The following is a 16,819-nucleotide window of genomic DNA, read 5'->3' as shown; positions in this document are numbered from 1 at the left end:
GCTTCTACTTCACAGTGGTTTAAATTAAGCGATTTCATAAATTTCAGAAAGATGGGGTTACTGACAAGGTTGGGATTACTGACAAGATTAGATGAACGTTGGCTTCACTAAATAACCAATTTTTTGCGCTGTAAATGGCATAATTGTTGTTATTAGTAGAATCGATGATGCCAATTGATCGTGTCGTTGCTATGATTTGAATTGCTTGTACTTTTTTGTGAGGGGCCACGCGAAAATCGAAAAATGATTGAGCCTAAACATGATGAATATCAACTAAGGAATTCATAAAAAATAGTAAGTCAGGTCATCAAGCGTTGCCACGGTGGAAGAAAACCAGGAAGGAGAGGTTTGGATTAGAGGGTAAATACCAACAGTGGCGATTTACTTTTTTATTAACCGCTTCAAGCAACTGATGAATTTCACCAGATGTGTGATATTTAAACCAGCAATATCCGCCGGTATAGCGAGAAAGTGAGAGCCCAGATGCATAAACCGACGTTTAGCCCGACGAGAGCAGGGCAGCTGAGAAGAAAGTGTTGAGATGATTCCACCTCGTCCTCCATTCAGCTTCTGCAGAAAGGACTTGAAGTTATCCGAAGCCTCACCTCATGGGCACCTAACGGACAATGTCCGGTGAAGATACCTACCAAATACGATATCTGTGGCTTTGTTAGTCTTATAAGTTCTTTCGACCGCCCCCGATCTACCCGCGGTCAGAAGGTTCTCGTGATTTTGCGTGTTTGCGCACTAGTCCAGCGCTCGCTAAATTGATATACAGTCACTCAAGCCTTATTTGACACAAATACGATTTTTTTTAAAGTGTTCATATATTTCATAATATTTTGCGAAAATGGAAAAGCAAAGTATGTAGACCTCTTTTTTTGTTTTTTTTTTATTGATTGATTCCATGTCACGTGAATGCCTTCAAATTTTAAAAATTTGAAATAAATAGTTGCTTTTTTTTAATTGTATCATTTAAGCTGGGATGTAAATTCTCTGTATGTTTTTGTTTTTTTTTTTGCATTACAATGAAATGAGTGGACACTTTTTTGTATTTTATGTTAAGTTTTTAAAAGTTCCACTCGTACCTAGCGTCGGTGTATAATGATTCAGCACCATGGGGATGAACATAAAATTTTTGAGAATACTAGAATGTCCGTAGCTTAAGTCTAGCTTATGGCAAGAACTCCTTAATCTGATTGCGGCGCGTGCAGCGATAGTTTTTCCTGCAATGTCCACGGGTGCCATATTCAGCATAACATAAAGCGCCATTTCATAACTAGAATCAGATAACCATGTATCAATTCCATCAGGAGATCTAAAAACCTTCCTCTGACAATAAGGGCCACGTCATCCGCGTAAAAAATTACCTTGCAGCCCCTTTTCCCAGTAGTGCACATTGAAACAAAGCAAAATATCTGGGCATTATGATCGATTCCAAATTAAACTGGCAGGAGAACATAAAGAAAAAACGTAATGAAGTTAAAAATCGTTTTAAGAAATTGTACCGGTTGCTTGGACCTCAGTCCAAATTATCATTGCAAAATTAAGTCCATCGCGACCTTGACAAGACAATCCAAAGCGCTAGCAGAAGACACATTTGCAGACTACTGACCCACACGAGTCCTCTGATGAGAAGGCTCCCAAATAAAGATATATCTACCCAAAGTCGGCTTAACCGTCAAACACCAACAGACCTTGCAAAACCTATGTACTTAATTGTATGTATGCATGCCATATTTCTTTTAAATGAGCTTAAGGGGATTAGCCCTTCAATAGCACTCTCATTCCTAACGACAGGTGTAATATTTTAAGGAAGCAGATATGAACAAAAAATAAAATAAACAAAAAATGTTAAGAAATGAAATAAATAAAATATCTGCATACTCTGTTCTTCCATTTTCGCAAAATATTGTGAAATATAGAACTTCTTCTTCTTTTTAATTGGCGCGATAACCGCTTACGCGATTTTGGTCAAGTTTAACAAAGCGCGCCAGTCGTTTCTTTCTCGTGCTAACCGGCGCCAGTTGGACACACCAAGTGAAGTCAAGTCCTTCTCCACCTGATTTTTCCAACGAAAAAGAGGTCTTTCTCTTCCTCTGCCAGCTGATACCGCATCGAATACTTTCAAAGCCGCAGCGTTTGTATCCATTCGGATGACATGACCCAGCCAACGTAGTCGCTGGATATTTATTCGCTGCGCTATGTCTATGTCGTTGTAAAGCTCATAAAGCTCACCGTTTCATCGCCTGCGATATTCGGTCAAACATTCCAAGTGTCGCTTCATCCTATGTAGTCATTGTCCACGCTTCTGCGCCATGAAATATAGAACACTTTACAAAAAAATCGTATCTGCATCAAATAAAGTGTGAGTGACTGTATACGCAGAAATCGAATTTTATTTAATTTTAAATTTTTATTTTATTTCATTAATTTTGTTTTATTTTATTGCAATTTATTTAATTTTTTATTTTACTGTAATAAATTTTTTTTAATTTAAAAAGCAATTTCTATTTAGATCACTATTTTGTCTAGCTTTAACGGCATCCACTCAGAGTAGATAAATATTACTTATGTATGTAGCAGTGTGTTCTTTCTCTGCATAAGAATGCCGTTGCCCAACTCACAGTTAGAATAATATCTAGTAGAGTCTACGTTACTAAAACAAAACGTGTTAAATTTGCGATAAATCACGGATGATAAAGTGAATGAGTTGGATACTTAATATTTCGCTAATGGCATTTTGGGGTTTTTCGGTTTTATTTGTAGACAACACCACACATTTACTGGCAATGGCTACTCTATAAATATCCCGATTATTGTTGCGATATAAACAAAATGGGTTATTGCTTATGTTCACATGCACATTACAGGTCAACTTACAAATATGCGAAATACTTAATTGCTGATTTTATTAGAAATTGCGGCGTCACAGTTGATTTACGAGTTGACTTTCATTTTCAACTCATAAAACTACGGTTAATGTATTGTACTCGTATATACATGTGTATGTGTATGTATGTATGCATTGGAACTAGAGTTGTATGTATGTTGATAAATGATCGATAGAAAGAAGATCGCATGCAGGAGATTTGTTCGTTTAAGAATTTCAATTACTTTTCAAGACAAATCGATGTTACTCCACAACGCTGTGCGCTTACATATGTACATTCTGGAAACATACATACTCGTTTTCGACTTCTTTGCCGCTTTATATGCATACATACACACCTATACATACTATATATGGCTGTGTGTAGTGCCTAGCTGTAAGTTAACTATAAATTAATCACATTAACGCTTAGTACCAAAGTGACTTGATATCCATCAGTCATCAGTAACCACACTAAGCGGATTTACTTGAAGCTCTGCAATTCGATTTTTATTATTTTTGTTATTTTTATTTTTTATTTTTTATTTTGTAATTATTGCTTTAGTTTTACTATTCAAGTGGTAATTTAAAATCGAATTGTCATAGAAATGTTAGCTAACTTTATTATCTAAGAGCTGTTGAAATGTTGTTTTAATTGCGCCTACTTCCAGGCAGCAGTTAGTTGAGTTTGTTGAACGTCTTTGAAATTAAAGTGCAAGAAAATCTATTTTGCTTATTAGCAAATATATGTATGTACACCTAAGCATGTACTTATACATGCACATACATACACATGCACATATGTATATGCTTATTTTTTGTCAGCTAAACCATTTATTTGACTTGGGAGTTTTTGTTGCTAATGGATTTATTCACTTGAAGAAGATGTTGATTGAATATCGTAACCATAGCACATCACCGGCTATGCGGCCTAGTGCGCTCAACAGCAGCGCAAAACTACTAAGCGTATGCATTTAAGCATTATGCTATATTCATATACATACATACTTATTTGCCTGCATACATATGTATATACACGTTCATACACACAAATGCAAAGCATCATCAGCAATATGGCGTTAAATTTGATATTAAGAGCTTGAGAGCGACTTTTAATGAGTTCAGATTTCAGTGATTTTTAATTTATATTTCTTTCTCATAGAATTTGTTTTTGCTTTTTAGTTTGGCATTCATATTTTTCAACTAAGTATTTTAAACAATTTTTTATTTATTTGTTTTTTTTTTTATATTTTGCTTAGTGCCTTTGACAATCGCTTGGAGAGTGTGAGGAAGCTAACTATGTTTGTGCATGCATATTTTATTATAGTTGTTGTTGGTGCTTTGGTGTTACTTTGCCTGGGCTATGCTCTTCGGCTAAGATTGGGGCTAAGACATGTGCTTGTTTAGCTAGTTTCATATAAAAGCATTCGCGGCAGCGCATCCATCAACAGTTAGCAAACGCTTTACAATACAGCAAGATGTTCAAGATTGTGAGTACATATTTGTTTGGGAAATAAGAAACGAGAATCGAACCGTCTTTGAGAATTTCGATGCGTGAAGAAAGAATAGGAATAAATAACTATTTGACAATTATTGTGTGTTGCAAAATGTCAAAATCTGAGTTATAAGTGAAAATTAAAAATTATCCTGTTGACATCGTCGAGTTTTAATACAAATCCATATATTTTTTTTTATAAAAACTGAAATGTGAAAAATCGAAATAGTGTTTCGTGTTAGTGAAATCAATTTTTTTTTACCATACAAATTAAGTTAATTCAAAGTTATTATTATCAGTCTACATTTTTGGGGTTGATTGTGTGGTTGCTTACGGCAGCAGTCACTTCAACCTATGATATGTTTTGATTAAATATATATTATTAAATAAATAATAATCAATAATTTGGTTAAATTAAAAATCAAACTACTTACAAATAACCAAAAAGTGTATAAAACAAGTATATTTTTAATAACTATTTGATTTTAAAAACTATCTAAATATTATTAATCATTTTTTAAAGATTTTTTCATTAAAATATAAACAATTTTTTTTAGTGTGAAATCCAGAAAAAGTGTTAAAATGTTAAAGCACATGAAATGATAAAAAAATTATTTTAAATATTTTATAGAATTTCACATGTACACCTTTAATGCGCATTAAAAAATTGAAAGCTTGTTTTAAGTTTAAACTACTTTAATTATTTATTTAACTTTTTCAAATCAATAAATAAATAAATAATTAAATGTTTTATAGATTTTCATATGTAAAATTTTAAGGCGCATTAAATAACTGAAAACTTGTTTTATTTTTTAACTTCTTTAATTATTTCTTTAACTTTTTCAAATCTATAAATAACTTAAATGTTTTATATAATTTGCCTTATAAAATTTGATGGCGCATTAAATAACTGTAAACTTATTTTAAACTTCTTACTTTCAAAGAACTTTAACTTTTATTCTTCTTTAAACTTCTTTAATATTATCTGCAGCCTAAAATATTTGAACAAACATATATTTTTTAAATTTTCAATCAGACGCGAAGAATAAAATTTTAATTTAATTTATTGTATTAATCCATTGGGAGATAAATAATTTTTTGTTGTTAAATAATCAGCCTCCATATGGATTCTTAGTGAACAAATCATCCCCATAAATTCGAACGCAAAAGAAAATCAAAGGGGGAGAATTTATTAATTAGTACAACTTTTTATACGAAATGAATCCAGTTAGAAATTTAGTCTAGCATAGTAAAAACAGGACTCACTTGAACGATTGCAATTTTTAAGTTAATATTGGAAAATTATATAAATTACGATTTCTATTGAAGTCTTTTGCATAAAGTTTCTTCTTTTTTTATTTGTAAAAGTTTTAGTGTTTGTTAATCATATTTTTTCGCTTGTTTATCATTATTTTTGATACGAGTAAAATTAGCCTGCAACCTCGCTAGCACCTACTTGCGCTAGCTAAATCATTTGAGTCAAAGTTGTAAAACTCCTTTTATTTATTTTTGATACGAGTCTCTTAAACTTTAGATTTTATAAGGCATCTCTTCGTTAAAACAAATTCGATGGTCAGCATAAAAAAATGCGCTGTCTAAAAACATTCCGTGCTCGAAATTTCTCCATCTATCTAAGTAATATTTTTATATGAATCGACGTGCAGAACGTAACAAAGTTACGCTGCTATATTCTATGGCATAAATGATATCAACATAAATACTAAATATACTAATAAATATATAAACATATCTGAGCAGGAATCTGCTACTGAAATAGCCCCACCCAACCCACGCGTTCTTATAAAAAAAACTGTGCTATTAAATATGTAATTTCCTTTCACTTTCTTCACTTCTTTTCAATAGTATTTTCTGTTCTTCTTACAGCTGCTCCTCGCCGCCCTCTTCGCTTACGCCTGCGCCGATAATATCGACAAAGACGCTCAAGTGCTGAGCTTCAAGAACGATGTCGCCGATCCCGAGGGTAACTACGCGTACGCCTTTGAAACGAGCAACGGAATCCAACAGCAAGAGGCCGGCAATCCTGTGGGCGTAGCTGGCCAATATGAGTATGTGTCACCCGAAGGCGAAAGGGTATCCATCAGTTATACAGCCGATGAAAATGGTTTCCAACCTACCGGTTCACATATTCCCACACCACCACCAATTCCAGAAGCCATAGTGCGCGCTTTGGAGTACATTGCAGCGCATCCCTCTGCCGCATAAAACGTAAGACAGTAGATGGAAAGTATGTAGAAGATTTGCAGTTGAAAAAGGGCTGTGCTGCAAATAGTGGGAAGTGATGTTTAGCATAATATAGAGAGGCCATGTTGGAAGCTAATGAATTGCATTGATGAATTATTTAATAAATATATAAATAATAAATAATAGTTACCTAGTCAATCTAGTTTTCTAAAAGGCAATGGGATGCATTTTCCAAGCTCTTCTTGCTACACTACTATAGTACATAGCGTTGCATACATGCATGCAACATATATCTATGAGTACATATGTATATATTGTATATTATATAAAAAATAGCGCATAAAGAGCCATTCTTTCATAACAATAAAATACATTCATACATACATATGTATTGATTAAAGAGCAAACAGACATTGACGCGGTACTAAAACGTGTTTAATTTAAGCGAGTTTCATATATGTACATAAATACATACACACATACATATGCATATTTTACTACTGTATTAATTAAATCATACCTAGAATACAATTGCAACAAAGTTTTCCTCATAGAAAATGGAAATATGAAAAGAAAAAAAATATTTGTGTTTCATTCAAATTGTTATAAAAATTTCAAGAAACGTGGTATTCGATAACTGATATACCTATGCGAAAAAATTGCGACGTATCTTCAGACTCATTATAAATATGCAAATAAATCCATACAAAAGATAAAGTCGTAGAATAGGTATGTTAAGAAAAAATACATATTGACATATCAAGAGATATTTGCTTTGGTGTGCCACTGAAGTGAATAAAGATCCAGCGGATCCGCAGGCTATACTTCTATGTTGCGTAAATTGATGGAAAAGCTCCAAACGCGAAAGTGTTCGAGAGGAAGAGTGGACTTTTCAAGTACAGAAGAACGTGACTTCGCTTCGTGTTTCTAATTGCAGTCAGTTAAAATGAGGAAGTTTAAACGACAGGCGCGCTTAGGCAAATTTGCTTATGCGCTTACTTCGCCAATTAAGAAGATGTATAAATTTACAGAGAATAGCTCTCAAGAATTTTCCGGAATAGTCGAAGATCTTCTTCATTCGCTTACGCAATTTTGCCGGAGTCTAACAAAATGCCCAAGTTGTTTCTTTCTCGTGCTAACCGGAGCCAGTTGGGAACACCAAGGGAAGTCAAGTCCTTCTCCACCTGATCTTTCGAACGCTGAGGAAGCCTTCTTCTTCCTCTGCTACCACCTGCTGGTACCGTATCGAATACTTTCAGAGCCGGAGCGTTTGTATCCATTCGGACGACATGACCCAGCCAATGTAGCCGCTGGATCTTTATTCGCTGCACTGTAACTATGTCACCGGAAAGCTGCATCGCCTGCGATACTCGCCATTGCTAACGTGCAAGGGTCCAAAAATCGTCCATAGAATCTTTCTCTCAAACACTCCAAGGGACGTCTCATCGTATGCTGTCATCATCCACGCTTCTGCGCTATACAATTATACGCGCATGATAAGGGCCTTATAAAGTGTAAGTTTTATTCGTCCAGAGAGGACTTTACTACTCAATTGCCTACTTAGTCCAATGTAGCACTTGTTGGTAAGAGAGATTCTACGTTAGATTTCCAGACTGACATTATTGTTGATGCTTAATGCTGGTTCCTAAATAAACGAAGTCTCTTAAAATCTCGAAATCATAACTGTCAACAGTGACGTGAGGGCCGATAAGCGAGTGCGCAGACTGTTTGTTTGATGACTGGAGGTACTTCGTTTTGTCCTCGTTCACGACCAAACCACTTTCGATTTGCTTCTTATCCAGTTTGAAAAAGGCAGAACTAACAAATCAAATCACCGGCATACGCCAACGAATGTACGCTATTACAAAAACGTGTGCCTCAGAGATTAAGTTCTGCGGCTCGGACGATCTTTTTCAACATCAGATTAAAGAGTCTGAAACCTCGTTAGGTATCAAACGGCTCGGAGATGTCCTTCCTTCGTCGAAGATATAAACCATATAAAATTACGAGAGTAGAGGTGGAAAAGATGCAACGGATGTCTGTCGATAAGCTCTTGATTGGAGTCCCCAAGGAAGCGACAAGAGGGGCCGATCTAAGACTGGAGAAGATCGCTGCAAAAAGAGGTTGATGAATGCGGTAAATCATGGAACGCACTAAATTTTCTGGCCTAAAACAGGGCCAGCTGGTAATGCTTTAGTGAGGCCCTATGATCCAATGGGAGATATATCTATATAATTGGCGCGTGCATTGTTTATTGGGTGTTTGGCCGAGGTAAACCTCCCATTTGTGGTGTTTGTCTTGATGTTATTTTATAAATGTAAAAGCTCTGAAATATATCGTACGTTAATGCTGAGAAGGCAGCTTACACAGGCCCTGGAATATCAAGAGGATTGGACTAGTCACTTAGAAGACGTTAAAAAGTCTCATCACTTTTCAGGTTGCTTTGATGTACATATTTATTTGCACAAATCCTCTCGGCTTGGCTGCCAAGAATGTAATGTTGTTTAAGTTAAAATATATAAATAAATAATTGTCACGTACACTTCTGTCAGGTATTCGACTGAGCTCCTTTTCCTATTTGTGGCGTGCGTTCTGATGTTGTTTGACAAATGGAGGGACCTACAGGTTTTAAGTCGACTCCGAACGGAAAATGGTTTTTTATGAGGATCTTTTTAATTTTTTATGAGGAGTATTTTTATTCAAGCTGGTAAAGGGATGATCTCATTCATTTATACCAACATCCAGTGAGCGATGAACATAGAATTTAGTGAGACTCTAAAAAAGGAAAACAATTGGATCTCTGGACTATCGGTCATATGAGTTATATTTCCGGGCCGCCGTATAACTATGTGAGTCTGAGGAGCTGAGAAATATGTAGACAGGTAATTTTTCAACATTTCCTGCGACTTTTGCCCTACTTTTGGGTTTGTTTCGATCTTGGGCAGGTGCATCTGTTTGGATATCTCTTTAGCTGGTATGACATGCATCGGTTTGGTAGAAGTGACTTAGGGCGGTTCACAGGTTATCGACAATAATGGCATGCGCTCGCACTTTACTTAAGGACTTTACAGTTGATCCTTCTATTTATAAGAATACGGCGCCTTAAAAAATTGTACTTTCGCTAGTATTGCCCGTAGCCGAAAATTCGAACAATAAAAATTCTCACTGTAAGTAGTAGGTTTTATCAAGATTTTTTTTTTCAAATCCTTCTAGTGATCCATTAAAATTATTTCAAGAAAATGAAATTTCCGTAAATTCATTTATTTGGTACACACGATATGAGATTTAAATTTGTATGTGAAGTGCTATGCCCCATTTTCCAATATCTATCTATTCAATATCTAAATTCTGAGCATAAGCGGTTCCGCACAAAAGCTATATGAGGATTTTAGTTTGTATGGGAGATGCTACACCCACTTTTCCAATACGTACCATTTTTCACCATAAAACAGATATTGGTTATTTGTGTAACTGTATGGAATTTCAATAGTCCAGGCATGGATGCTTCCAGAGAAAAGCAATTTAGAAATTTAAGTTTATATGGGAAGTGCAACGCCCTTCTTTCTCATACCTATCCCTTTTTACCATCAGTACGATATACATTATTTACGCATTCGAGCCAAGTTTAACTTCCCTAGCTTAATTTGTTTCATTACATTAAGTTATTTCCTTCAAATCGATGCATATTTCATTGAAATGGGGCGGACGGTATACTCAAAAATTGGTTTAAATATTTTATTATAGCGTATTTGTGTAAATGGTGATTTTTTAAGAGCTATAGCAAAGTTTTTCAAAAAAACACACATAAAATTCAGAAAGCATGAAATTTTTATTTAAATCGATAGTACAGTCCATATAATTTAATGTTTGAAGATTATTTCATGCAAATGTTGACCGCTTAGTCCAATTTTGGCATACTCTTTCCAATGTTTCGGCGGGTATCTCACTTATAAATGCTTTAATGTTGTTTTCCAATGCGTTAATTGAAGCAGGCTTGTCTGAATAGACATGAGCTTTAACATAACCCCGCAAAAAATAATCTAAAGGCGTTATATCGCACGATCTGGGTGGCCAATTGACAGGTCCCGAACGTGAAAAAAATGTTCACCGAACTCGCCTCTCAACAAGTCCATTGTTAGGCGTGCTGTGTCTTGCTGAAACCACATGTCCTGCAAGTCAAGCGCTTGAATTTTGGGCAAAAAAAATTGGATATCATTTCACGGTAGCGCTCACCATTCGCAGTCACGTTACGATTCGCAGCATCTTTGAAGAAGTACGGTCCAATGATACCTCCTGCCCATAAACCGCACCAAACTGTGACCTTTTCTGGATACGTTGGTAGCTCGCTCTTGCAATTCTTCTGGCTGATCTTCACTCCAAAATCGACAATTCTGCTTATTTACGTACCCATTGATCCAAAAATGAGCTTCGTCGCTGAACAAAATTTTTCGATAAAAAAGTGGATCTTCAACCAAGTTTCCAAGAGCCCATTCACCAAAAATTCTGTATTTTGAAAGGCTTCACACCTAAATCCTTTCGCAAAATTTTCCACGTTGTTGAGTACCAGAGTCCCAATTGCTGCGAACGGCGACGAATCGATAATTGACGGTCATCATTAACACTGGCCGATACAGCTGCGATATTTTCTTCAGTTCGCACTCTACGTAAACGTGTTGGTTAGGCCGGGCCGATTTGTGGGGAGGCAAAAAAACGCCCATTGTCCTGTGAAAATTATATTCTAGGGATCAAAATAAGAAACTTTGCCGAAGGAACCGTACCTCTAAAACGAATTCTGATCTCCCCCAATTTGGGTCAATTTGATTTTTTTTTTGTTTGGCCTAATGGTGATATGCGTTTTGTTATTTTTCTACAAATAGGGGCACCTACACTTTCAAGCCGGCAGATGATTTTTATGACGAGCAGAAATGCACTCGGACATGTGTCATTGCCTGCCGAGGGACGACCGCTATTAGAAAAAAATGTTCTATCATTTGGTGTTTCATGCCCGCAGATTCTAATCTTCTGCGCATCTGAATAATAGTCATCCACCAAACCATTCGGCTACGATGACAGTACATTTTTTATTATTTTCAATCATGAAATTATCAACTCGAAAAAACTAAAAAAAATTTAAAGGGTTGGGGGTGGTCAGAATTTTCAAAAAATTTTATTTTTTTTTGCATTTTATTACAGTATAATGTCTTGAAAATATTGTGTGAAAATTTGAAGAGAATCCGACAAATACTTTTTGAATTACTCAACAATTATTAAGGGGCGCTCGGGCGCTCCGGAATCGATAGCAAAACTGTAAACGCGTTTTTTCTCAAAACGATGTTTTTTGAACTGGTGATCACTGTAACTTAAAAACCGCTTGGTAGATTTCAATAAAATGTATACTGCATAAGAAACAACAGCTGATCGGTTGATTTTTTTTATTTTGATTTTTTTTAACAATTAATTGTCGGTTTTTTCGCGAAATCCTGAAAAATATTTCCTGAGGCCGCCATATCGTTAATTTTGAAAAAAAGCTTCGATCAGGCACAAGATTATCTGTTAATAAAACTAATTTCTCTTGAACGATTGATTTTAGATGAATCTCCAAGGACTTGTGATGATCACTGCAAGGGGCTTCTGGAGAAACGGGCTCCACCTAAACAGCGATAACTTTTACAATTATTATTATGTTTTTTTTTTAATTTTGCTTAAGTCTAGTCGAAATATGATATATTAATACTATGTTTTTATTTTTGTAAAATAAAGCAGCTGACTAGCAAAAAAACTATTGGAAGTCATCATTTTTTCGGGCCTCTGACTACCCCTAACCGAATCAATCAACTCTACTCTTGCCTACAAATTTTAAAAGTAACAATTTTCCACAAGAAATTTTGCTGGAAAGGAAATGTTTATATACTCTCGCAATTTCAACTCTCTCGCAAGTGCATGAAAACTAACTGCATTAATGAGCAAAAATGATCGCAATTTATCAGGTGCGCGAACATACCCATTGAAACTTACGCAAGAATGTACATAAAAAGGTGTATAAATTACAACATAAAAAAAAAGAGAAAATCAAGCAATAATATCTACATATGTAAATGAAAGAAGAACACACTTAACACGCTTAACTTTGAAGAATTTTTCTACATCATCAAATTGCTCGCCAGCTTAGCAGTTATTCCCATGCTACATATGCAGCTGCTGCGGCTGAATACACGCTGATGGCACGTTGTTGATCAGTCTAGATTATGCAATAACTGAGAAAACAATGACAAAAAGAATATACGTACGAACTAGCAAAGCATTAAAATATGGTATAAATTAAATGCGGGGAAAAAACATGAGAATTGTAAACGGCCAGAAAATTGAAGGTAAAGAAGTATACACAGGAACTGGTTACAAGCACTTTGCTTAACTATTCAAATAATTCTTTAGCAAGCATCATTCGCCTTCTTGGAAAAAATAAATAAACAATGAAAATTATGAAAAAAATGGATGCGACTCATACGCAAGTTCAGTACACACGCGCGTTGCTTTTCGTGAAGGCCCGTGCATGTTGCGTTATGTTGATGCTGCCGCCACTACCAACGTTACCACTTACTACTCCACTTCATATCCCGATTCGCTTTCAACCACTGTAACCGCAAGTTCAACCACAACAACACCTCACACCTTACACCGCCTAGCAATAACTCACTTCAAAGGCACCCCAGCTTCCAGCTACTGAGTACCTGCCACCGTCGCATACATCGCAATTACTGCATTCACCCCGCTTACTCTGCCTCGAACACCTACTTCTACATACATACATGTGCATGTATGTACATTTACATACGATTGCAGTCAATTGACTTTTTGGCATATGAATGTAGGTCAGTGTTGAGTGTGTGACGCTGATGGTGGCTAATTTTTTGCTTCTTTATTTTTTCGTAATCTGGTTTTTAATAGCTCTCTTATTTTAGCCAATTATGCATACCTACTTACACAAAGCGCATCAGGCACGATGCGCACCACGTAGGTGCCTACATACTTACATACATTGGTACATATATCATGACATATATAAAATGAATATTAACAAGTCAAGTGGCATATCTCGTTTCCAAGATTAACAAAAGTTATTGATTATTTATTTTTAGCAATATTTGTTTCTTACATTGAACTGGGCCAAAAAATAAGAAATAAAATAAAAAAGCTGCATAACAACAAATAATACATATAATATATTATAATATAAGAAATGCAAGATTTAAGTTATTTTTGTTTTTGTTGTTTGCTAATTTCACATACATTTCATTAACAATCAATCTGTTCATAGTTGTAAGCTGCGTCACAGCAATGTAATGTGCTTGTATGTGTGTATATATGTATGGCAAGCAGCGAGGAAAAGATGAATGCTTGTGGCCATAGAAGTTAACATCTTCTTAATAGTATTCACGTAAAACGCATTTCCGGTGGAAATGAGCGTATTTCAATGTTAACCGGCGCTTAATGACGATTAATGCTAATAACCAAAAAAGAAACTTACTGTTTGGCGTTATTCTTTAACATATTGGTCGTACTGACACAAGGCGTATTTGACAGCGTACGAGTAAAAACTAATCGTTGGCGTTCACCGTTGTTTATAATTAATGACAGTTTCAGTTAGCTATAGAGATTGAGTTATGATCAAAACCAATTATCATTTACATATCTATACATACATATGTATATAATAGATATTTACATATACGCTTATATGTATGTCTACCCATGTGTACAATTGTGTTTGGCCGAGCTTCTTCTCCAATGCGAGGTGTACAAATCGCTCATTTTCTGCAAGAGTATCATAACCTAAAAAAACATTTTTAGTCAAGTATGCAGATACTACCACCAGCTGTTGTTGTTGTGGCAGCATAGGTGGTAGGGTAGGTGATTATCCTGCCGCTATGATTCCCCATACATAGCGGCAGGATAATCACCTACCCTGTGAGAAATCAAATAGATTAACGAAACCAACGCAAGACAAGTCTTATCGAGGTCCTATGCTCCCGAGAAGAGTGAATAAGGAAAAAAAACATATACGGGAATGCTGCTGAAGCCCGCTCTTCTTTTACGCTGTGTATGTAGGTATATTAACAGTAGTTCTATTCGTCCAAAAAGCCAGTAAAAAATAATAGGCACGCCGAAGCCAAGTCCTTCTCAAGCGCAAGGTCGTCCTCTTTCTCTGCTACCACCAGCTGGTACTGCATCGAGTACTTTCAGAGCCAGAGCGTTTGTATCGATTCGAACGACATGACCTGGATTTTTATCCGCAGAATCTTTTTCTCAAACTCTGCAAGGGGCGCGTTGTCCAAGCTTCTACGCCAGGACGGGTATGATGAAGGACTTATAAAATCTCAGTTTTGTTCGTCAAGAGAGGACTTAAGGAGGGAGCCTCATGTAGAAGCCTCAAAAAATCGATTTTTTTTCGATAATCTGAAAATATAGCATCTTAAGAATATACTGTGAAATTTTCATGCTGAAATTCTCAATATTATAGCTTCTATAGCTCACTAACTAGGTAGAGAGGGGTCCGCGCGTTCCTGTACCTCAAACTTTAAACTCAATTATCTCGAAACGCTTTTTTTAAAAACTGCTCGTGTTGTAACTCAAAAAGTTATCGACCGATTTGTTTGAAGTTTGTTGAGGCCTTTCTGTACATTACTATCGGAAGGATAAACCTAAAATTTCAGATATTTCGCGTTGATAAATTACTTTTTGGGGGTTACAAATGTCAATAAAATAGCCCTAAATTCTGACTTTTTTTTCAAGAGCTTATTTTATAATTCATTTTATTCTTTTTTTTTTTAATTTTATAGGTTCATCCTTTCCGTTAATATGTTATAAAAAAAACCAATTTAATTTTTTTGCTTCAGATCGATAGATTAAGAGTAATAAATAGAGCAGTTTAGGACCTCGCGCCGGAGGCAGCCGACAAGAAATGATCCTGAGCCGCCATTTTGAAAAAAAAAAGAAAAAAAAATTTTTTTGTACTCTCGAAAGGTTAAATAAAGTTGTGTTAAAGCTTCAAAATAATATAATTATTTTATCACCTTTAAAAGTATGTTTAAAAAATTACCGATTTTGAGGCTTCTACATGAGGATCCCCCCTTAACAGCTCAATTGCCTACTAAATCCATAGCAGCATCTGTTGGCTGCTCGGTTAGTAAATAAACGAAGTCTCTTACAACTTCAAAATCAGTTCAAAAACTGCCAAAACCCACATTTGTGCCGATACACGACTGTTCGTTTGATGCCAGGAGCTATTACGCCTTATTGTTGTTCACCACCAAACTCAATCGCTTTGCTTCTTTATCCAGCTTTTGAAAAGCAGAACTAACGGCGCGGATGATGTCAAACCATCGACATATGCCAGTAATTACACGATCTTGTAATATACTCGCATGATTCCTCCTGCAATTAAGTTCCTTTAAACAAGTCAACCGACAGCCGTGCACCCCTGTCTGAAACTTCGTTTGGTATCAAATGGCTCGGAGACGTCTTTCACAATTCTAACGACGCTGCTGGTATTGATCAACGTCATTTTGCACATCATTGCAGTACAACCAATAAATCTCCTTTTCAATCTATTCATCTTTGCCCCTTTAGGTGAGACAATTTCAATGTAGGTTCCATCGATAAACCCTTTAAACCCAGTTTTATTTGCACTCAATAAAAGTGAAACAAAATAAAATATGTAAAAATATTAAAATACATTACAACGGTGTTTCTGAATTTCACGTTTTCTGCCGTTTTTACTGCTTGCAAGTTCTTGCTGGCTGAAATTTCCCCAGCACGAATTTGAAATTTCTCCTCCAAAATAAAATGTCAAATTTCGCACTCTCCTTGCAAATCTTTGAGTATACGAACGCGATTTGACCACATTTCGTGCTAACTTGTAATAGGTGTTCGCATTTACACGTATTTTAAAGCGCAAGTATCAGCGGAAATAATTAAATGTATGCAATTAATTGAAAATCACACGTATTTGCACAATCGCAATTTACAAAAATATGGGCTAATGCACTCGCGCATGCTAGTATTTTGTTTTTGAATGACAGATTTTACGTTTGCCACCAACTCTTTAAAAGTATTTTTAGACATTCTGTAAAATTTTTGAGATTTGCAGTCATTCTCTTTAAGCTCCTTTGGTGAGAATGAATAATCGTTTGTTTAAATCTTTTTTTAATATACTCTATTATTTTATTCATACAACATATTCTATTATTTTC

At 35.5% G+C, this 16,819-nt stretch overlaps 1 protein-coding gene across 1 annotated transcript; it reads left to right on the top strand.

Annotated features, from left to right (window-relative positions):
• The first annotated feature begins 4,333 nt into the window (after positions 1–4,333).
• LOC129240078 (pupal cuticle protein Edg-78E-like) lies at positions 4,334–6,891 on the top strand. The gene is made up of 2 exons (XM_054875555.1): positions 4,334–4,362; positions 6,252–6,891. Exons 1-2 carry the CDS (start codon positions 4,351–4,353, stop codon positions 6,588–6,590), a joined length of 351 nt encoding a protein of 116 aa, XP_054731530.1. The 5' UTR covers positions 4,334–4,350; the 3' UTR covers positions 6,591–6,891.
• The last annotated feature ends 9,928 nt before the right edge of the window (positions 6,892–16,819 follow it).

Source organism: Anastrepha obliqua, chromosome 3 (assembly GCF_027943255.1).
Source record: "Anastrepha obliqua isolate idAnaObli1 chromosome 3, idAnaObli1_1.0, whole genome shotgun sequence".
In the NCBI taxonomy this organism is placed as follows: Eukaryota; Metazoa; Arthropoda; class Insecta; order Diptera; family Tephritidae; genus Anastrepha; species Anastrepha obliqua.
The sequence above is the reverse complement of the archived record's forward strand: the minus strand, read 5'-3'. Positions and strand labels throughout refer to the sequence as shown.